At 35.4% G+C, this 22,412-nt stretch overlaps 3 protein-coding genes across 3 annotated transcripts; all 3 read right to left on the reverse strand.

The window, feature by feature from the left end:
• Positions 1-559: 559 nt before the first annotated feature.
• LOC109010906 (F-box protein At2g27310-like) lies at positions 560-4,411 on the reverse strand. Its single transcript, XM_018991868.2, has 2 exons — positions 3,984-4,411; positions 560-1,835 (listed from the first exon to the last, which is right to left on the reverse strand). Exon 2 carries the CDS (start codon positions 1,827-1,829, stop codon positions 702-704), a length of 1,128 nt encoding a protein of 375 aa, XP_018847413.1. The 5' UTR covers positions 1,830-1,835; positions 3,984-4,411; the 3' UTR covers positions 560-701.
• Positions 4,412-7,641: 3,230 nt separating this feature from the next.
• LOC109010908 (outer envelope membrane protein 7-like) lies at positions 7,642-8,003 on the reverse strand. The gene has a single exon (XM_035682835.1). The coding sequence runs from the start codon at positions 7,984-7,986 to the stop codon at positions 7,810-7,812; it is 177 nt and encodes a 58-aa protein (XP_035538728.1). The 5' UTR covers positions 7,987-8,003; the 3' UTR covers positions 7,642-7,809.
• Positions 8,004-11,105: 3,102 nt separating this feature from the next.
• Positions 11,106-21,972, reverse strand: LOC109010907 (small nuclear ribonucleoprotein SmD1a). The gene is made up of 4 exons (XM_018991869.2): positions 21,593-21,972; positions 21,395-21,471; positions 11,585-11,776; positions 11,106-11,499 (listed from the first exon to the last, which is right to left on the reverse strand). Exons 1-4 carry the CDS (start codon positions 21,604-21,606, stop codon positions 11,438-11,440), a joined length of 345 nt encoding a protein of 114 aa, XP_018847414.1. The 5' UTR covers positions 21,607-21,972; the 3' UTR covers positions 11,106-11,437.
• Between the last annotated feature and the right edge of the window lie 440 nt (positions 21,973-22,412).

Here is a 22,412-nt window from a genome sequence, read left to right on the forward strand (position 1 = left end):
TTTTTATATAATATTTATATTTACTCATTTTTAAATACACAACGATTACATATTCTATAACTACAAATATCACGTTCACATTGGCTATTACGTGACAAATACGATACATAAGTTGCGGAGATCTTATTGATAACTCTGCCAATCCCAAGAGTCAAATAATAGTTTTTGAAATAAGAAAACAACAAAAAGTGTAGTCACATGTTGTTGAATAAATTAAAGTGAACGTATTAAGTTAGAATACAACGGCAAAAGGCTTTGTTGGAAGGTCACAGACTCACGGGTGGGATACATACAAACTACTCAAATCAGTTTGTAAAAAAATTACAAGTCAAGTTTTTTTACTTTCTGTAAGGGAAACAGAAATTTCATATCGTTGGTAAAACCCATTAATAAGAAAAAAAAGTACGCAATCAAATCATTAGATATTTCCTTGGAAAAATAAGTACCAACTCTACAAATTCAAGACACCAAGAAGGAAAAATGAGTACCAACTCTACAAATTCAAGACACCAAGAAGGTGAAAAGTCAGTTATAAAAATAAAAAATAAATAAATAAAAGTTGAAAAGTCATGCATCAGCCTGGAGTTATCCTATTATAAGTTGGAGCAAAATTGAATATCTACATCAGAGAAAATTACAAACATTGAAAGTCTGTTACAGCATTTTCAGCCAACAGTGTTAAAATGGAAAAAGACTTCCGTTTATAATATGCAGTACCAGAACATTATGAATGCAGCAATGCCACTAAGGATACACAGTCTGTCTAACCTGCTTTCATTTCTTATCTTCTCCTCTTTTAACTCGCTCTGCACTTTTGAGTATAAATGACAAGACTCTAGAACTTCACTGTAATTTTTGCTCCTACGGCAGCTCAGTGCTTCTTTCAGGATAAGCAAACTGTTTCTTCCATTAACATGGGCACCTTCCATGTCTTCCAACTGCATGCTTAGCTCAGTTAACTTGAGAGTTGTCTGAACGCCATCTCCCTCAGTATGGGTCACTCTGAATTTCATACTAAGGATGCATTCCACAACTTGACATGGAAGAATGTCTTTGGCAGGAAGGACAGATCCAAAGCGTAACACAAAATCCTTGTCTGTTGGCCAATGCCTTTGTCCACCAAGAGGGCTCCAGCTAGCAAGATTAGCAGCTTGATTTATTTTTCTGTTCACAACAATCCAGCTGAGCCGGAGTCCATCACGAAGCTCCCGCCATAGCTTTCCATCTTTCCTTTCTCTTTCCATAGATGCAATTCGTGGCAGACCATCAGAAACAGAAAGTTTAACCTCACCATCATTCTCATCATCTCTATCTGCATAATTTAGAAGATCAATCCGAAATGGGCAATTGTAAAACCAACCATCAAAGCCATTTGCATTTGGAATGCCCCAAAGAACTTTTGAGCAAATTATTTTATCTTTGTAGCTGATATCCACAAGGGAAACAAAATCTGAGGGCAAAACACTTTCAAATTCATCTGTGTCACCGTAGTATTCAGCCTCAGTCCATTCTTCAGGGTACTCAGGATAGTTGTTCCATTGGTTCTCAGTGACTTCCTTGTTCACAATAAGGGGAAAACAATCTGCATAGAACTTTCTGAATCCACCGATGGATGATATTAAACTTTTTACATCTTCCCTATTGGTTGAAGGCCACATAGAAGAACACACATTTTCCCATAATTTTTCTTCTTTTGATATAGAACAGAAGGATGCACAAGCACAGGCTGCACTTGCCAAAGTTTGACCATCAAGACGCCTTAATATATCGTAGCAGAGATCACTGCTCAATGATGCCATACTCTCTACAGGTGCAAATGACACAGCCATAGACCTCTGATCATCAGAGGAACAAGTTAAAGATAGAATACAAGTTCACTTGATAATAACAAAGTAAAAGAGATGTCATGTTTCAAGGCATTTGCAATATGGTTTCACATCACGTCACCTTTGTTTCTGTATAAACTCTCTTAAAATGTATCACTTGCACAGGGCCTTTATTTTCTCTTGGTACATAAGTTAATACAGTTGCCACTGCAATTCTTCCCCCTCAAAGTTTCAAATAATGCCAATAAACTAAAACTAAAACTAATAAGGATAATAACAGCAATAGGCAGAAGGCTTGTTGAGGTATTCTATGTTCAAGTACATATTTCTCAGTTACTCCACATTCCACCATACCATCAAGCATGGCCAGCCTTAAAACTGACAATTTATTTTCAGATACGGTACTTTCCTCCTACCTACCATATTAGTTAATTGTCATTTTCCTGCATAATAGCAAGTTAAGGCCAGTATGTAGAGGTATTTAATTTTTATCTAGAAAATCGACCAACTTTGGTTTAATTTGAATAGAGGATTTTAATATTTTGAACATCCATGCACAATATTCAGTAAAGTGCCACAATTTACTTTTAAATCCTTTTATAACCTACTCCAATCTATAGCTTCTAAGCAACATTGATAACAGTACACCTGAACTTCCTACAATTCCATGTTTGACCTGGATTTGGGTCAAAATAGGCTTAATTGGCTTTTAAAATGAGACTGGATCCAAAAATCTGAAAGAAGTTGGATACAGAAAGATTCCGTAGTAACATAGTTGGGCAAAGTATTACAAGATCCAATAAGATATTTGGTTATATTTAAACAGAGACATGTAGGAAACTTATCCTAAACTAAAAACTGGCATGAGTATTGAGGACAAGGCACTTGTTTCAGCTACCTCCGATAGTGTCATTGGAGGACTTAAGAAAGGAATTTCCTTTATTTAACTGAAAACGTGTAATCATAAGATTTCATTCATTTTTGTGAAGAAAGTTTAACACAATTGCTAATTTTGTGATTATAAACTACCTATAGTTTGTCTACATGAAAAAAAAAGCTCAGATATGATAAATATATGCGTCTAGATTAAAAAATTATAATACACCATATGACTGTGTTCATGTATCTACATTTCGAAAGTATCACAAGTACAAGTCAAAACCCCAACTAGTAACCAAAACATGCGCAAGTCTGCAAATCTTTTCTTTTTCATTTTCACTAGACAATTTTTAGCTTCAACAAAAGTTTAAAACTCAAAACATTTGTATTAGCATGCAAACCTGGGCTAAGACTAAGTATTGCACTAGAAGCATAGAAGCAACTCAACTAAGTTAAATGCTTGATGAATTGTTTTTCCAGAAGATCAAGAATACTTCCGAAAAAATGGCACCAATACTTGGGGACTTCTTCATAAGTCAGTATTAAAACTTTGTGTATGGCATTTTACATGCATGGGGAAGCAGTCAGAGATACACAACATTACATTCTGAATCAAAGAAGAAATGTTCCCAGCGTCGATACGAAGAAAAATCTACTAGAAACCCATCTAAGAGATCAAGCCTCAGTCCATAATGCCTCAAGTGAATTGCATAGTATTTATTCTGGAAAAAACTGTAAATAAAGATATGATGTATTGGATAATAAAACCGAGCAAGAAATGGAAACAAATTCTAAATCAACAAAAAGGGGGGCCAATTTAGAAGCTGACAACTTTTGTTCTGCACCCAAAAACAACATCCACAGAATAACCTAGCAAGTAAACTAGGCATTCATCCTTTAAAGAGGGAAAAAAATACAAATACAAACGCAATTCATCTCAAGGGAGAACTATAAACACCTCTTTATGGAAGATCATATGATTTGAGCCCAAGATATATAGCAGCAACATAACAAATGCTTGCTACACTTTCTAAAATACTCTTCTTCCTCTTTTGCTGTCTTTTTTTTCACTGAATATGAGCATCCAGATTTTACAAAAACAGAAAACCTCAAAAGATATTCGATTTCAAGTTATTAATTCAAGAACAAAAAAGAAGACAATTGCCACTGGGAGAATTTTACAAATACAGCATACCTAATTCAATTCACATAGTAGAACCAACAAAACAATAACATCCAGGTTAGATATAATACACGGAGAGAGAGAGAGAGAGGCACCTCATAGACTAGCCAACTGAGGAACTGAAACGAGACGACCCAGAGGAGGGAAACAGAGAAGAGAAGAGTTGGGGAGGAATTTAAGGGAATGACGAAGATCTGAAAGCGAATCCTTTGGGATATTGATTGACTAGATGGAAATCGTAAGGAGATTTGGGTTTGTCCGTTAGTTTAAGGGTCACTCTCACTGGTCTCAGAGCCTTTTTTCTCGGGAGCTGTGCTCTGTCTTGTCTGTAACTTCGCACGCCACGGAGCTAGACATGGTGATTTCGCTTTTCCCATGCTTTGCGTACCCCTGTCCGGTGATTTTTTCTGCTGTGATATTTCATCCACCACACAACTCTCACCACGTCATCAGATACAGGTCATTGTGTAACCCAACATGTCTAGATATTTCTGGTACTTTTTTTGTTTTGTTTTTATTTTCTGGCATATTAAATTGCATTTTCCTTTTTTGGGCTTAGATTTTAAATTTTGTATCAATTTCTTTATTGTTGTAAACATTATTAAAGTTCTCTTAAGAACTCTATGGGATACAAAATATTAAATATTATATTTAATTTATATAATAAAAATAACAAAATACAAAATAATAGCTTAATTTCATGATGCATCTACCAGTCTTTAATTTCCTGAGTCTGGATAGATAGGCTTGGGAAACCAAAAAAGGAAAAAAAAAAGATAGATAGGTTTGGAAAGGGTATTTAAAAAAGTTGACCTTAGGTCGTATCGATCCATTAATGTCTCTGAGGACTCCTTTTTATTATTAATATTATTATGGGTACAAAGGGTGTTCGGAGATAAAAAGATGGTTATTGATTGTGTTCAGATGTTAAAGTGAATTGAGATAATAAAATATTATTAAAATATTATTTTTTAATATTATTATTATTTTGAGATTTAAAAAAATTAAATTATTTATTATATATTGTGTTAAAATTTAAAAAAATTATAATAATAAATTGAGATAAATTAATCAATCAAACGAAGCCATAGTTTGGCACTTTTGAAATTCAAATCGCTTCCCAATTACTTACTCCCTTCCTTTTGAGACCCCACCCACACCATTGTAATTTAGTAACAAGAAATGCTATAAGGAAAATTTATATCACGCATATATATTTAATTAATATGTAATTTATTATTTTTATTATTTTATTTAAATATATACATATTTAAGTATTAAAATAAAAATATAAAAATAACAAATCACATGTTTGATTAAATAGATATGTGCCCTATAAGATTTTCATATAAAATTTCTCTTTTGTTATAATGGCAAGAGCAATGCCTGCCCACATTGTAGATATTTTGCCAAATATGAGCCAGCAATTTCTTGCTAATATCCCCCATTTTACCGTTAACATCACACACCCAATACTTATAAATTTTCATAAGATGTATGTGGAGATATTTTTTATAAAGTGTATGAGTATTTTTCATAAGATACAGGATGTGAAATGGTAAATAATGACTGATGAGAAAATTTTTTCTTATTTCTATGATCACCAATTGTCTACATACGGTATCATAAATTACAGCCAAAAAAAAAAAAAAATTGTGGGGAGATCTCAAAGAAAGTAGATGAGACTCCAGGTATTTTTCATTAAAAGATAAGGTTAACTAGTTTTTTTTTTAAAATGGAGTCCACTTTTTATAAGGATTTATATATAGTTTATCTATTTAAAATTTATACAAATTAATTGAAATAACTTGTATAGATATCGATATGGTATAGTACCCTAGAAAGATATGGATTGTAGGTTGTTGGGGCCATTGTAATGCAAGAGTAGTAGTAATTATAAAGGTTGCTGACCTGCTGGCAAGTGAACCAAAGGTCTTTTTACTAGTTTAAAAAGGACATGTCCAGGCTTGCAGGCCTGCTGCTCATTATAAAGGTTTGTGTATCTATATAGTCTCAGGTACTCTATCCCCCACCCATAATAATATAACTTAATTGCCATGATTTAAGGTGGGTTCTATGAAACAAATATAATCTTAGCAAGGAAGTTTCAATTTTTGTTGAAATTTTATTTTATTTTTTGTTTATATAGGAAAGATAAATATTTTAGCTACAATTAATTTTATAAAATATTACTGCTACATCTACAAACGAATTACATAAAAGTAATCTCACGAATTGATGTGATTTCATCTAATCCAATAGATCTACTTTACAATAAAAATAACTTTATAATCTGACAAACCACATCAATCCACATCAGTTTATGAGATTTGTTTGTGTAATTCTTTTGTAGTTAGAGTATTTCCCTTTATAAAAATAAAACTCACAAACTAACGTAACAAGATACATTAGATTATAGAGTTACATTTTTTTTTCTATCTAATAGATAATATAAAGTCATACTTTTATAAAATCCCAGAAATATTGACACCCCATAGCTCAATTATATTATATGTGTGTAGTCAGACATAAAACCTTTGTCCATGTCAAAAACCTTGCAATTATAAATGCAAATTGTTGAATATACAACTCTTCCTTTATTTTTTGGGTGTTGGGGGTGGGTGGGTGGGTTTTAATCACGTGGAATTGTTACAAGAAACCCATTGCCGATGCCCCCAAGTCTCCATCATTAAAAATGCTCTGACCCTCTTTGTCTTGCCTTTAACCTCAAGATATCTATTTGAAAAATGTTCCTTTACCTTTGTTCCATCCTTGGGTTTTTTATATTTTATTCGAATCCAAAGCTATAGATTACCCATTTTTTTGCACCAAGGAAAGCGGTGCAAAACCTATTATTTCCAGAAATCAAATGAGATACAGAAGAAATTACTTCTTTTTCAGAATGAATATGATCATATTATTCCCCCAAAAATAAGCTAAATTGCCAAGGACAGCACTAATTTCATTGTCACCATTTACTACCAAACAAACAATAATGTCTAGCAAAAAATTCCAACCACTCTCCTGTTCCAAATAATTTTTGGATTTAATGAATTTCTGTACAGGAAGAAATATATCAGAAATAAAAAAATATATTGATCCTAGTTCAAGAATGACTAGGGTTTACAACAAGAAAAATGTTAAATATATTTAACAAAAAATTTATTTTTCTACGTATCATTTATTGATATATTATAAAATTATAAAATTTAAAATTTAATATTTAAATTAAAAAAAAAAAACTAATAAAATGAGTCTTATAAATAAAAATATAAGTAAAAGTATTAGTACATGTAACACTACTCTTACTACGATATTAAGTTTAAATAGTGAGTTGAGATGAAATGAAAATTAATAATTGAATAAAATATTATTATAATATTATTTTTTAATAATATTACTATTTTAAGATTTAAAAATATTAAATTATTTATTATATTTTATATAAAAATTTATAAAAATTATAATAATAAAAGAAGATAAATTAGATTAACTTTCAATCGAGCCTAAATACAATTTATTCACCAACCTAACATTCTAAAACCTAACCTCAAAAGTTGATCATACAGCTCCAGGACGAAAAAAATATTTTACCAACCTCTTATTATTAATATTATTTTAAAATCACATTTCGTTACAAAAATAAAGAACAATCAAATTTCAACCAACGAGTAGTTTCAGAAAATGACTTCTGAACTAAAAAATAGTGTACCTATTTTCTAAATAAAACGAAAACGAAAACGAAAACATTAATTGAAACACGAAGTTTCGGCTTTGATTGACGATTTTTCCATTATAAAATCTCCATAATACACTTTCAAACCCGAGCCCCAACTCACTATAACATAATACACGACAAGCGAAGCACTTCAATTAATTAACACGGAATAAGATTCTCACCAATTTCGAAAATCTTGATCCTCACTTGTCATCGGCGGCGGTCTCTTCGTCGTCGGGATCTCGAGTCGGGTCAGACTTGTTCATGGCGGTCCGAGCCTTGTCGAGTAAGGGCCTGAAGGCGAGCTCGATGGCCAGCCACCCGAACGCTAGGGCTCCGAATACCACCAACGCTTGCTTCGTATCCTCTAATTTCCCCATCTTCCGTCTTCAAAGCTTTGACGAACGTTCCGCTCGATTTTACATATATAAAATTTATAATAAACGGACACGTGGAAGCGTGTGGGACAGGTAACGGCGTCGTATAAGTTCTTGATCTACGTTCAATCAAAACTCAAAAAATATGCAACTTCTTGATTGATTTTTTTTTTTTTTTTTTAAATCGTAACAGATTTCATTTCATTTAATAAATTTTAGTTACAATTATGATTTATCAATATAGAAAAATTCAGACTATAAGCTAACTAACGCATTTGCTCTTGGGCATCTCTGTACATATTATAGCGGATATTGTCTTAATTTTTCAATAACTCTCTCTTAAAAGAAAAAGCGTTCTGTAAAACAAAGTTAGAAAGCCCCCTCCATCCTTTCAAGGAGGAGGAATATGAGACACTGCTACGGATACTAGGTCCAATAGCCTATTTCATATTTATTAATAACTAAGCAACAAAAATAACAAAACAACTACAAGACAAAAGACAACTAAACCAACAGAACCACAAGCATTGGCATGAACTTAAACGACACGCCCACGCAAGCATCAGCTTCACGAGCACCCATCTCTCGCACGGACCACACAGTCCAGCCGTACGACCTCCGGCCATGATATCGCCCGCCATGCTCGACCAGCTCTTGGCCCAAATTACATCCAATCTAGCAACTCAAACACCTCACTCAAGTCAAAATGAAGAAAAAAAACAAAACAAAAAAACACGAAAACACTAAAATAACAGATTGATAGAGCCCTAAACACATGGGCTGAAGGAACACATGGCCCATCCCAAACAAAAAAAACCCTTGTTTGCAAAATAGTGGGATGACAGCTAGGGTTTCATCTCTTTGCTTTCAACCGCCACCCCCCACTATTTTTCTTGTTTTCCTTTTATTTTTCCATGTTTACCTTCCTCCTTCACCCGTCCACCTTCTGTAGGAAGCAATGGCCTCTGCGACCGCCGCCCACCACGAGCAGTGGAGCCCACCATTGCTCATAGTTTCTCCCTCCATCTACCACCACCATCCCTCTCGTATGAGCTTTGCCCAGAGGAGCATCACCTAGCTTCCCATCGCCGGCCCTCTCGCCCAGTCCCCACCATCGGCCACCACTAGGTTTCGAAATTCCTCTCCTCGCACAAGCACTGGCCACCTACAACTTTCTCCACCAGCCCGTGGCTCAACGTGATCTTCACCTGTGCACCTCCTTTGTCTCATCACCGGCTCGAGTTTCCACAACCACGAGGGAGAAGCTAGAGATCAGAGATTAGAAGGAGAAATCAGAGAGGAAAAAAGTTGTTTGGACAAGAGCAACCGGTTCTTTCTTTATTAGACTTAAAAACCATAGAAGCTACAAACAACCTAAACACACGCTAAGATAATGGCAAGAAGGGGGTGAGGGGGGAAGAGCCAAAGCTCCCACCCCCCTCAAGCTAGATTCAAAAAGAGAAAACTTTAGAGAGAAGTTAGAGCTTCTCTCTCTAGAGAAGTTACTATATTGATGGTGGGCTCTTATGTTCAGTCCAACTTCTTGATGTACTTAATCATTAAGAAAATGGCTCTTAGAATGTATAAGTATTGTGTAATTATTTTAAAGAAGAGCAAGTCTCATTATTAAACTATTAATTTTTTATTATATGAATATCGTATTTATTCACTTTTTTCAAAGTGATTGTACGATATTTAGACATTCTACGATTGCAAATATCATTTTCTCTTAAAAAATGTATTTTAACAATGTTGTAAATTTTTTCAAATATTTAAAAGTATTAAAAAAATGTGTGAGAAAAAAAATAAAATAAAAAATAGATAAAAATGCATTGTTGGGAGCCCCCATCCGTGGCTGCAGAGCCACTAAGGACAATGCTACACTTAAAGAATAGTGGTATATATATTTATAAGAGTAATGCTATATGTACTAAAAAATATTCAATTAGAGTGGATACCGAACTCGTAATTTTTTTTTATTTTTTTTCAAACATTGATTAAAGAGTAGTACTATATGTACTTACAAGATTTATTTTGTTAATTTTTTTTTGAAATTCAAATTTCTTGATTTTCAACATATCAATAACTGACACGTAGAAAAGTAAATTTTTTTAATACATTTAACAATTTTCTTTTTTTAAATCCCCTTAAACATTTAAAAAAAAATCACAAACTTATTAAAAACACATCCTTAACCGCTAAATTAAATATTAAAAAAAAAAGAAAAAAAAGAAAAGAAAAGAAAAAACCGATACCCACTCTCGATGGGTTTTTCCGGTATGACTAGTATCATCCTTCATTTAATTGCTAGATTATATAAAGGAGCACAAAAATTATCGTCATTCAAATTTGCAAAGAGTAAATTCAAAATACAATCATATGCAGGGACACATGATCATCCCAAAATGTTAAAAGCTAGATCACTAATCTACCAAGAATTACAAAAAAATTATTAATAATCTTCATCTCAGATAAATCCTTATTGAAAAAAGATTAAAAATAAAAAAATAAAATTCACAACACGTTAACTAAGGCCCAATTTGCATATAAAATTCTCTTCAACTCATTTTAACTCATCTAATCAAAACAATAATAATATTTAAAAAATAATATTTTATTATACTTTCAACTTTAAATTTCCATATCAATTTATCAAATCTCAACTCACTATCCAAACCTTCCCTAAGTGGCAAGAACAATGAAATAGTGCAGTATGAACCACCAGCTTTAATAAAATTACAAAATAATTATCAAGTCAGTGTGTAAAACACATAAATAATAAATAATAAGATTTGATTTGTAAAATGTATATGAGATTTAGACAGTGAGTTAAGATGAAAATTAAAAATTGAATAAAATATTATTAAAAAATTATTTTTTAATATTATTATTATTTTAAAATTTGAAAAACATAAAATGTTTATTACATTTTGTATGAAAATTTAAAAAAGTTATAATTATTAAATAAGATAAGTTAAGATAAATTCAAAATATCTTTATTCCAAATCCAGTCTTAAATTTTAAAATCTATTTTTCAAATTAGATTATGCTATCTAAACAGTGTGTGGTCTAAAAACCTCTTGATAGCAGTACTCAACCATGTTTTGGGTCTAGAAGAGGAATTAAAAGAAATAATAGTATAGTATAGAAATGCGCAGCAGAAATCTATGATAATCCTAGACAGTAAACTACCTAAGAGGACCATAACAAATCAGGCTCATCTGATTCTCCCATTAAATAGAAAAGAGATTACGAGATTGTAGATTATACTACCGCCTACTACTGGTTGGCCAGAGCACCGTAAACGAAAATTTTCCTGAGATGATCAATTTCAACTTCTCTAATAGCCCTATTTAAGAACATACCACACAGACAAACTCAAAATACAAGCTCCGCGCAACAAAGGTGTTTACATAAACAGGCGCCACAAAAATTAAATTCAGTGCAGCATGACTTAGCGACCACGTCCGCGCCCACGTCCGCGTCCACGGCCGCGTCCCCGTCCCAAAGGTTTCCCTGAAAAAGCTCACCACATTCCCCCAAAGTGTAAACAAAGAAACATCAACATGAATCGAATTGAAGTTGGATATAATTGCAATACCAGCAGTTGGCTTCTTGGGCTTGACCCTAGGAGCCTCTTCAACCAGCAAAGTCTCAAGATTCAAGCTGTCAGGAAGAATATAATATCGGATATTGTTACCCCTTACGCTTAGATGATCCAGAGTCACTGGATTTTTTCCCTTCAATGTAAGTTTCACCGTCTTCAGGTGTGTATTCATACTGATATCCACGCCTGCATCCACCAAGTGAATAAGGAAACTGCAACACTATTGTAATGAAACAACGCAACTCTGCCGAGCTTGAAAAAACAAAAGCAAAATCACAGCTAAAGAAAATTCTAATATTTGCGACAACAATGTGTGCCTGTCTCCTTAAAGATCGAATATAAATACATATTGCAAATTCGAGCATTTTGAAATTTTACACTTAAAAAGGAACGGCATATTCATACAACAATGTGTGCCTGTCTCCTTAAAACTCTGCCGAGCTTGAAAAAAAACAAAAGCAAATTCACACATTTTGAAACAAATACATGCAACAGCAGCAGATTAGTGCTGCAATAAGTAATAATATAAGTGTACAATAAGATTCATTCAAATCGATAAAAACTTGCTGAGAATCTTATTAACTAATGTGCTATAAATGAAAAGTTTCCCATTTGCTGTCCAAAGAGTGAAGATTTTTTTTTTATATGAAGATATTTCATTAATATAAAGATTGGCAATAGCCCAAATACACAGGCGGTAGACATGTGATTACACCTATTTAGGAACTAAAAATGGTTACAAGGAAATCACGAAAACTGAGAACATTTAAATCTAAAGCGACGGCCCACATAAATAAAGTCTTCCAGAAGAAACTCTTAAACCCTTCCAATGAGCGCTCACAATCTACGAAATTTCTATCATTTCTCTCTCCAGATACACCAAAAAATAAAATGGGAGCCATCCTCCACACAACTGCAATCTGTAGTGTCTCCATGATCCCTCTCCAGCTAGTTAATAGTTTAACCACCCTTTCTGGCATAGCCTATGCTAATCCCACTTTGCTGGAAAAGTAATTCCATACGGCCCTTACAAACTCACAATGTAGAAGTAGATGAACCACTGTTTCACCACTATTTCTGAACATACAACACTAGTCGATGATGATAAGCCTGCATTTTTTAAAGTTATCAACAGTCAGTATCTTCCCTAAAGCTGCTGTCCAAGCAAAAAAAACAGCCTTTGTAGGTATTTTACTCCTCCAAATGTTCTTCCAAGGAAAGTGATTCCTACTTTGGGCAGTAAGAGTCTCATAAAAGGAGTGTACAGAAAAATTGCCTTTCCTGGAAGGCTGTGAATCTAGTATATCTTCTGCTGTAACAGCAGGACTAATGTTGCACAGCAAGTTAAAGAACTCCACCATGACTCCTACTTCCCAATCATGGGCCTCCCGAATAAAACTAACATTCCATTGCTGCACTCCATTATTAATATCCCTCAATTCAGCCACCACGACATCTTGTTCCCTTGCAATTATGAAAATAACCGAGTAGACATCCTTAAAAGCCATGTCTCTAACCCCGAACGTCATGCCAAAACCTTATTCTATGGCCATCCCCATACACAACCTAGTGTTGCGAGAGAAAGACCACCAACCTTTCCGAATATGCTTCCATAACCCCACCCCGTACGCCCCCCTAACTTCATTAGAGCACCAACCCCCCCTCCCCCCCCTCCTTTATACTCTCATACTTACTATCAATCACCATCTTCTATAAGGCTTTCCTCTCATAATTATATCTCCATAGCCACTTCATGAGAAGAGCCTTATTGAAGGCCTTCACATTACGAACCCCCAATCCACCACCCCTCAAGGGAGAGCACACCTTGTCCCATCCAACTAAATGGAACTTAAACTCATCTCCAAGTCCACCCCACAAAAAATCTCATTGAAACTTCTCAATCCGCAAGGCAACACTAACGGGAAGAGGAAATAATGACAAGAAATAGGTGGGAAGGTTGGAAAGGGTACTCTCAATGTAATCAGACGCCCTTTAGACAAATAAACCCATTTCCACCCAACCAACCTACGCTCTATTTTCTCTTACACCCCATCCCAAATAGTCTTAGCTTTGAATGATGCTCCCAATGGTAGGCCAAGGTACTTCATAGGCAATGAAGAGACCGCACATCCCAATAGCCTTGGCATTATGCACATTACCCACAACAACTATCTCCGTTTTTGAGAGATTTATTTTTAACCTGGATACCGCTTCAAAACACAACAGAATAGCCTTTAAAGATTGAAGATGACTTGGATTTGCCTCACAAAATAACAGCGTATCATCTGCAAATAAAAGATGTGATATAATGGTAGCACTATGGTTAGTATCCCCAACTGAATAACCTGAGAAAAAGCCACCCTCCAATAAAGCTGACAACATTTTGCTTAATGCCTCCATGACAATAAGAAATAAGAGGGGTGATAGTGATCTCCTTGGTGCAACGCCCTCGAGCTGTTAAAGAAACCCACGGGATCACCGTTTACCAAGACCGAGAAGCGTATTGTTGTCACACAATGTCTCATCCACCCCCTCCATTGCTCCCCAAAACCACATCTCCTCAACAAATAAAAAAGGAATTCCCAATTGATGTGATCATAGGCCTTCTCCATGTCTAATTTGCATAAAATACCCAGGACTCCTAACTTGATCCTGCTGTCCAAGTATTCATTGGTGATGAGAACCGAGTCCAATATTTGTCTACCTCTAACAAATGCATTTTGCGACTTAGAGATGATTTTATCCATAACCGTGCTCATCCTATTAGTAAGAACTTTTGATATTATCTTGTACATGTTGCCCACAAGACTAATAGGCCGAAAATCATGCACCTCTATTGCACCAACCTTTTTAGGGATAAGTGCAATAAATGTAACATTTAAACTCTTCTCAAATTTTCTAAAGGTGAAAAATTCATGAAAAACCTGCATGACATCCCCTTTCACCACCTCCCAACACTTTTTAAAAAATGCCATAGTAAAACCATCAGGGCTCGGAGCTTTGCCTTTGTTCATTTTTTTGACTACTTGGTGTACCTCTTCCTCTTTAAATGGTCTCTCCAACCAAGCCATACTATTTTGATCAATGGCCTCAAAAGCAAGACCATCTAATCTAGGCCTCCATTCAAAGGGTTTCGAAAGCAAATCTTCAAAATGTCCAGCAATGTAGCCCTTTATCGCTGACTGGTCAACAGAATCGCAACCATCTATAATCATGGTTTCAATGGCATTATTCCTCCTATGTGAGTTGGCAACCCAATGAAAAAACTTGTGTATTTATCCTCCTCCCTAAGCCACAATGCCCTTGATTTTTTGCCTCCAAGAAATCTCCTCCATTGGAGTCACCCTTTCTAATTCGGAAATGACTTGGTCTATTCTAGTGCTTTCTACTTCTACACCCTCCAATCTTTGTAGCTCTTGTAATAAGAAATTCTTTTTGAAATTCTACATTACCAAATACTTATTCATTTCATATCTTCAAATCCTTCTTCAAAGCATTCAGCTTAACAACCAATATAACGCTCGGAGTGCCCTGTAACTGATATGAACTTCACCATTGTCTAATCAATTCCACAAATCCATTACTTTTCAGCCACATATTCTCAAATTTAAAGGGCCTTCTTCCCCCTTAGATGCCTCCACAATCCAACACTATAGGAAAATGATCCGAACATATCCGTGTTAGTCTTTTTTGTCATACATCTGGATAATGCGACTCCTAAGTTGGGGATATAAGAAATCTGTCCAATCTAGACCAAGCATTGGTTATTAGACCATGTATATGTAACCCCCAATAAGAGGGATGTCCATGAGCTCCAACTCAAATATGAAATTAGAAAATTTGACCATAGCATGATTTTGTCTTCCTTCCCCCGATCACTCACTCGAAAATCTTGTCACATTGAAATCTCCCCCAATACACCACGGAACATCCCACCAAGAACACAATCTTGCTAACTCTTCCCATAGAAACTGCCTCTCACCATCCAAATTAGGACCATATACCCTAGCAAATGCCTATAAAAAATCATCTTCAATATTTTTAAAAGAACACTCCACCTAGTATTCCCTTACAAACTCTTCAAGATTCTCCACCACCATTTTATCCCACATTACCAACACTCCACTCGATGCCCCATTTAAGGGTAGATACGTCCACCCTACATGCTGGCAACCCCAAATATTCCGGATAAAATACTTCTTGTGATAAACTTCAGCTTAGTCTTCCATTAAGCATAAAATGTCCACCTTCCATTGTCTTAACAAATTTCTTATTTGGAGGCGTTTTTCAATCTCATTCAGCCCCTTCACATTCCAAATTAGAATTTTGGACTTCATTTATCTGCTTTGATTTGTGACTTCATTTATCTGCTACTACAACCCTCCATTTGTTTCTTCCTTTGCTTGCACTCCCCTCCTTTCCTTCGTAATTAATAGACCACAATAAACTCTTCAATTCTCTGTTTTCTTTTGACCTCATTTCTTGATGATAATGTCCTGCCTCAATTGTTGTAAAGAGTGCCCTGAATAGCTCTTCAAAGCCCTTACAGGAAATCCCTACAAATCTCTGAATTTCCTCCACTTTCTATATGACCCAATCTGAAAATAACGAGGAAGAATAGTAGAGATAGGGATGGGATCATCCCTAGTTGCCTCTGGTCTCCTCACCCCCGGATGGGATCAAGTTGGACCCAAATAAGACCATTGTTCCTTCCCATTTTGCCTTCTCATGTATCTGTAGCCCTTGCTCCTACTCGACCCTCTCCAATAGCCCTTTATGTGGTGTTTCCTCTTGATTCTAATCAATCTTGTAGTCCAAGACTTTTTTTGGCACCGAAATATCCCTCTGCACTACACTGAGGTTGAGCTCTTGCCTAGAGGCCTCCTGCAAAATTTTCTGTGTGATTTCCCCATGTTCCTGTGAGCCCCCGACACCACCCTCTGTTGCATATGCTCTGCAGCCGGCGACGACAACGTCGCCCTTACCTCACACAAGTTTATGGCAACCCACAGTTTGTTCGATAGCTCGCTCGGTGCTTGTCCGGTTAAACTTGAATCAAACTCGACTCATAAAAAAAAAAAGCTCGCCCATGAAAGCAGATACCTGCTCAATTAGTAAATGACATATACCCGACAAATTTCGACTTGACTCGACTCGACTATAGCTCATTAATGCCACTCATTTATGCTCGAGTTTACTCGTTAGCTCGACTCGATTAAAGCTCATTTATATATTGATAAATATATACATACACCTATGTATATATACATATATATGTATTAGCTAATAATATAAGCATAACACTTATAACTAAATATATAATATGTAACCTAATTACTTATGTCTATATATTGAATATACCTCATATCTATATTTTATAATTTGTACAATAATTAGTCAATAAGATTTAATCATTTCATATACTAGTATGTGTAAACCATATATGAAATAGATATATGCTATCATATTATGTGTATGTATTAATAATATATGTAGGCATATAATATATTGTTATTATGGATAAATATCCACTAGTTAGATATTAATTATTCATAAATTTTTAAAATCTTATAATTTGATAGAGGTTCTACTTGTTAGTTGTACAAATTCAATATTAGATTTTTTATTTTTTTATTTATCTAATTTATTAATTATTAAATCTTAGTCAAAAAATAAAAAAATAAAAAAATAAACAATTCGAACTCGTTTGTGTTGAGAGTTTAGCTTACTGAGTCGAGCTCGAACAAAGAATAAATAAAAATCTTTAGCTCGAGTATTTTTAGTCAAGTAGAGCTCGGCAAGCCAAAGACCGACTCGGCTCGGCTCGACTCAACTCAATTAAAGCCCTACCCACTAGAGGTTGTCGTCCGCGAGTTGTCCTCTTTTTCGTACATTGGCAACTATAGGGTTTTGGCACATGAGTTGCCTGAGACTACCCCAGACAACGCAGATGGAAGTGTCGGTGACAACCTAGGCCGTTGTGATAGTGTGACCTCGGGCTCATAGTTCGACGTTGAGCCCACTTCGAACTGGGAAGTGGGACATGGTGGACCTGAATGGGCCTGGATGGGCATAAGCCCATTTCTTTTCAAGCGCCATCCCCATTTGGGATGTGGTGGACCTACCTAGCCCAAGCCCAACCCCTGCTTAATTTTGCCCTTTTCAAGCCTCCCAAAATTTCCTCGTCCCAGGCCCAGGCTAGATATTACTCTGCCTAGCATCTCTTGATAGAACTCTTTAGACAAAGTAGCTCCTCTCATGCCAGCCAACTCCTCTATCCCAAACAGGACGCTTTGCACCTCACTTTCCACTGTGTAGTTATCAGGTAGACCATCTTTGATTTTTCCAAGTACTAAGTTGCAACCTTCCCTTTATGCGTGTGAACACTCCTTTGTCACCCTTTGCTTTTTGTCCTTTTCTCCATGCTGTGACTCCAAAGGATGGCCTGTACCACTGTGCACCGCCACCCTACTTTCTGCTCTTCCTCCCATCGCAACCTCAACGTAAGTCCTAGCATGCATTCCCAACTCCTTCCCTTTCCCATCACCTTGACTCACCACTGGAGCCTTGGAAGAAGTAAACAGAGCACAACTCATCTCCATGAAGAGGCTTCTCCACCCTCTACCTTCCATCCCCTCTAGGAACACAAGCATACCTCGACACCCATTGCCACCATACTACGTGACTTCTAAGTAGCGTCTGTAAGTATTGGAATGTCTAATGGCAACTAGTGATACAAACCCACTACAAAAAGTCTTGAAGAACTTCTTCCTGCCCCCAGAATGATAGCACTCTACTGTGATTGCCAACCAACGAGCACTGGCATGGCTAAAGAACATCTCCTTTATGACCTTCCTACTTCTTTCAATAATACGAAAATAGCTTCCCCCCTCTAGCGATAACACAAGAACCTTGGTTTCAACTAATAATTGTTTCCTAAAACTCATCCTACACCAAAACTATTACAGACTTGAGTGAAGATTTTTTAAGCAGTACTTATGTGTCATAAAGATGAAATTTAGGCTAAAAGGATATATTTACCAGCTTAAAATCAAGAGAACTCATAATTAGAAGACATATAGGATCAAAACTTTGCAATATTACATTTCAAAGATATATATATATATATAAATATAAAAATATATAACCATATACATACATAATACATGCATGCAAACATACATATGTACATATGTGGTCAACACCCTATAAGGACAAAAGTCTTTGGGGGTTGAAAATACACATATCCAAGTCTCCAACAGGAGGGGCTTTTCCGGAGGCGCTTTGGTTTTTAAGGCGGAACCCACATCTCATTTGGTAAACCAAAGGGGCTTCAGCTCATTGTCAATTTTGTGAATCAGCTTTTTTTTTGCATTTTGGGCGGCTCTTAGAAGCAAGCAGTTGAGCTTCACATATTAATAAGAAACTGCAGCACTTCCCAAAGGGCCCTAAAAGATCCATCCCTCACCATATACAATTCAGGTAGACTACCATCCCAACATTTTTTTTATAAGCACAATGCCTTCCTCACATTATCTATGCATGAAATACAAAAATTGCTGAAAGCATTATTTTTGTTCTCGATCTTTCAACTGTAAAACAAATAAATCCTCTCTACAAAGCAGGCTGGCCCCTGTAAAAAGAACTGAAATTTCTCCAACCTTTCTATTTGTGTGCATTGTGCACGTCAAAAAAGAGCTATTTCGCATATAACAATCGTACACTTTAGCGAGCATAAACTTCATACTCCTGAAACTTCATATACTATTTTCTTTTTTAAACAACTTCATCTCCTACTTGAAAACTAAACATGCTGCCTAATCCATCATGAGTTACAGCAAGAGAGAGAGGGAACTAATATTAACTGTTCCTAGATGGCAAGAATACAATTTTATGATAAGAGCCTTCAAATGGTGAAGGTAGAGTCAATTTGGTAGACAATAGTCTACAACTGATGTTGGGGAAGCACGATGACACAACCTTATAATAGAAATATGACTTAAAGATCAGGTCCTTTAATATCAGAGTTAAGAATCCCCCTTGCCACTTTACCTTGCACTTGTATAAGGCACCCAAAATCTAAGACGCCACATGCAACCCAATTTGATAACTTTATTGTCCAAGTTATCAAATTTGTCTCCAAATAGAATTTCAGAGGCAATAATATATTTAAACTATCAAGAAAATGAAATCCTACAGTTTTGTCCACCTCAATACTACCTTGCTTACCCCTCATAATATTTTGAGATGCAAGATATTATGAGTCCGTTGGAAATTTTCTGAAACAAATCCCAGTTCTGATCAAATTGATTCATTTGCATTAGGAAGGCAATTAGTAAATAGAAAAGGGTAAAATGTGTTGAGGATCATTCTCTTTTTATAAGATGTATTGAAGATCATTGTCAGTTAGAATACAAAAACAAGCTCTTCATTAAGCATTAGGTTGGACACTCAGACGTTCAACCATTTTGAAGTCAATTGTGTCTTAAACCACGATATGCTTAGTTCACATTGATGCAGTTGATGCTTCCAGAATCCAGATGGTACCCTGATAAGATGGAGCATGAATGAGCACCCACACATCCATCAAAAGGAATAAGAAAGACATATTCCCACTGAAACAACTAGTACAATCACGAATATGCAAATCCCCTAGGGCTTTCCACCTCCTTTTGAGATGACCCCTTCTACCCGATTTTCCCTCCAAAAAACTTTAAATTTTTGCTATTTATCACTTGGAAACAAAAAACATCAATAAGAGTCAACCCCATTAAAAGTTCTAAAATTCGTTTTATTGAGTAATACAGAGGGAATGCTCAAGCTATAATGGCACAAGTTCTTGAAATTCTAAATACAAATTCCTTCTAGAGGCACTGAGAGAACATCCTAACCTCAACCTTACCAGAAGGTAAGATGATCTTTTTCTTTTTCTTTTATTTATTTTTATTGGCAAATAGTAATTTTATTGATGATAGAATGTAGGCATACACCAAGTACACAGGGCATATACAAGAGCAACTCCTATGCATAATTGACTAGGGATACAAGGAAGTCATGAATATTCATGTCCTTGAAGTCTATTACAATCGACCAATAGAATAAAGTATTAAAGATAAACATTCTAAGCTTGTCCATTAACCGCTTGCAATCTTCAAAGCTTTTTTCATTCCTTAACTTACCAAAAGGTAAGATAATTTAACGGATACCTCCACCAAAAGCTAAGTTCCTATGTCTCTCCACTGGTTCACTTAATGAAGCCATGGGAAACATAATTTTGAGCAGAAGAAGAATAAAATAACTAAAAGGAGAAACCAACAAGATTAAAAACTAGCACTTATTTTGTTCCCCGTGTCATAAATTAAATCCAAGAATTTCCATTGATATTTCACAAAAATCTCAAGTTAAAATCTAAAGGAAATCCGAAGGTTTGCACTCTTTATTTGTACTTGAAACAGGAAAAATAAAAAAATGGGTAGAAATTACACTTGAGCTTCAACCCGCTAAAAGAACCTCCTTTATTTGACCCAATTTGTTGCTTCCGTCATATTTCCAAACACTAAATCAGAGATATACCGCAGAAGTGAAAGTATAACCACCAACTACTACGTCTAATTTTTTGTCGAAGTAGTGTAGATATAATATTACCGTAAAACGAAGCAAATGCACAGAATGCTGAGGTAAAATGCCAAATAATGACCATCCAAGATTTACAAAAGCGAATAACCGATTACCTAGGGTTTAACATAAACCCCAATTATATTAAAACCTGTACTTATACAAGAGAAAGGTCAGAACTAGGGAGACCTGTTATAGTTCCATGAACAACGGTGCCATTTTTCAGCTCAATTGAAACAGTCTCGTTGTTCAGCTTCATCAAAAATCTGCACCATTTTTGAAATTAGATTTTCATACATTAAAGAAAAAATAAAACCAGTAATAAGAAGAGAATTCAAAAATATGTTAGCATAGGGAGGTAAGAAAATGAAGAGAAAGTTTATGGACCTGACGAGCTTCATTGTGGGCACTGGCAGGCAAGGAAGACCAAAGGCTTGGGGCCGGAGGAAGACGCGAAAATGCAAGGAAGACCAAAGGCTTGGGGCCGGAGGAAGACGCGAAAATGGACAGACACAGAGTGAGCCGTGAGGGACTTTTTTAAGTTAGGGTTCGCGCTGGCTCGCTCTGAACCAAGGCGTTTTCTGTGCTTCTTGAAACGACGACGTAGCTCGAGGGTAAGTTTTCTTGGACACCCTGCACTTTGAGGTATTTACTTGGATCTCCCGCGCTTTCGGCAAGTATTCAAAAGTTTGCATTTCTGGAGTTTTTATTTAGAATAATTCTTCTTGCACTCCACATCTCTCGATTGCATTGCAGAATGCTGATCTAAATGAAACGCTCTGTTTTATGGATAAATAAAACGAGAAATTTTATTTACAGTTTTGAGTGAGAGACTATGTGTACAGTCTCATTAATAAATGAATGTAAAAATAAAAAAATATTATTTTAAAAAAGATATTATTATGATTTTATTTATTTTTTAAATATAATTATATGGGTTTGCATCAACAGTCTTTATTTGGAGACTGTACGTAGATTAACTCAAATCAAATGAAGCATTTTACTAAGATGAAATGGGGGCCTTCACTAAGGGTATTTTGGTCAAGTTTATTCTAAAATGGGGGCCTTTCTGTCTATTCCTATATTTGAATTGCAAATGAGTCTAATTTTATGAACTGTACGTAACATTGTCCTTTTATTTATCACGATTGTCAAGTTTTTTTTTATAGTCGTGCTACATCTACCGGAAACTTGTCGGTAGCATAAG

Source organism: Juglans regia, chromosome 11 (genome assembly GCF_001411555.2).
Source record: "Juglans regia cultivar Chandler chromosome 11, Walnut 2.0, whole genome shotgun sequence".
In the NCBI taxonomy this organism is placed as follows: Eukaryota; Viridiplantae; Streptophyta; class Magnoliopsida; order Fagales; family Juglandaceae; genus Juglans; species Juglans regia.

Coding starts and splice junctions, on each gene's coding strand:
- LOC109010906 (XM_018991868.2), bottom strand. CDS start 1,829: ATGGCTGTGTCATTTGCACCTGTAGAGAGTATGGCATCATTGAGCAGT.
- LOC109010907 (XM_018991869.2), bottom strand. Junction 11,777..21,394: donor TGTTCATGGAACTATAACAG/GTCTCCCTAGTT, acceptor TGGTGGATGCAG/GCGTGGATATCAGTATGAAT. Junction 11,500..11,584: donor GCCCAAGAAGCCAACTGCTG/GTATTGCAATTA, acceptor GAGCTTTTTCAG/GGAAACCTTTGGGACGGGGA.
- LOC109010908 (XM_035682835.1), bottom strand. CDS start 7,986: ATGGGGAAATTAGAGGATACGAAGCAAGCGTTGGTGGTATTCGGAGCC.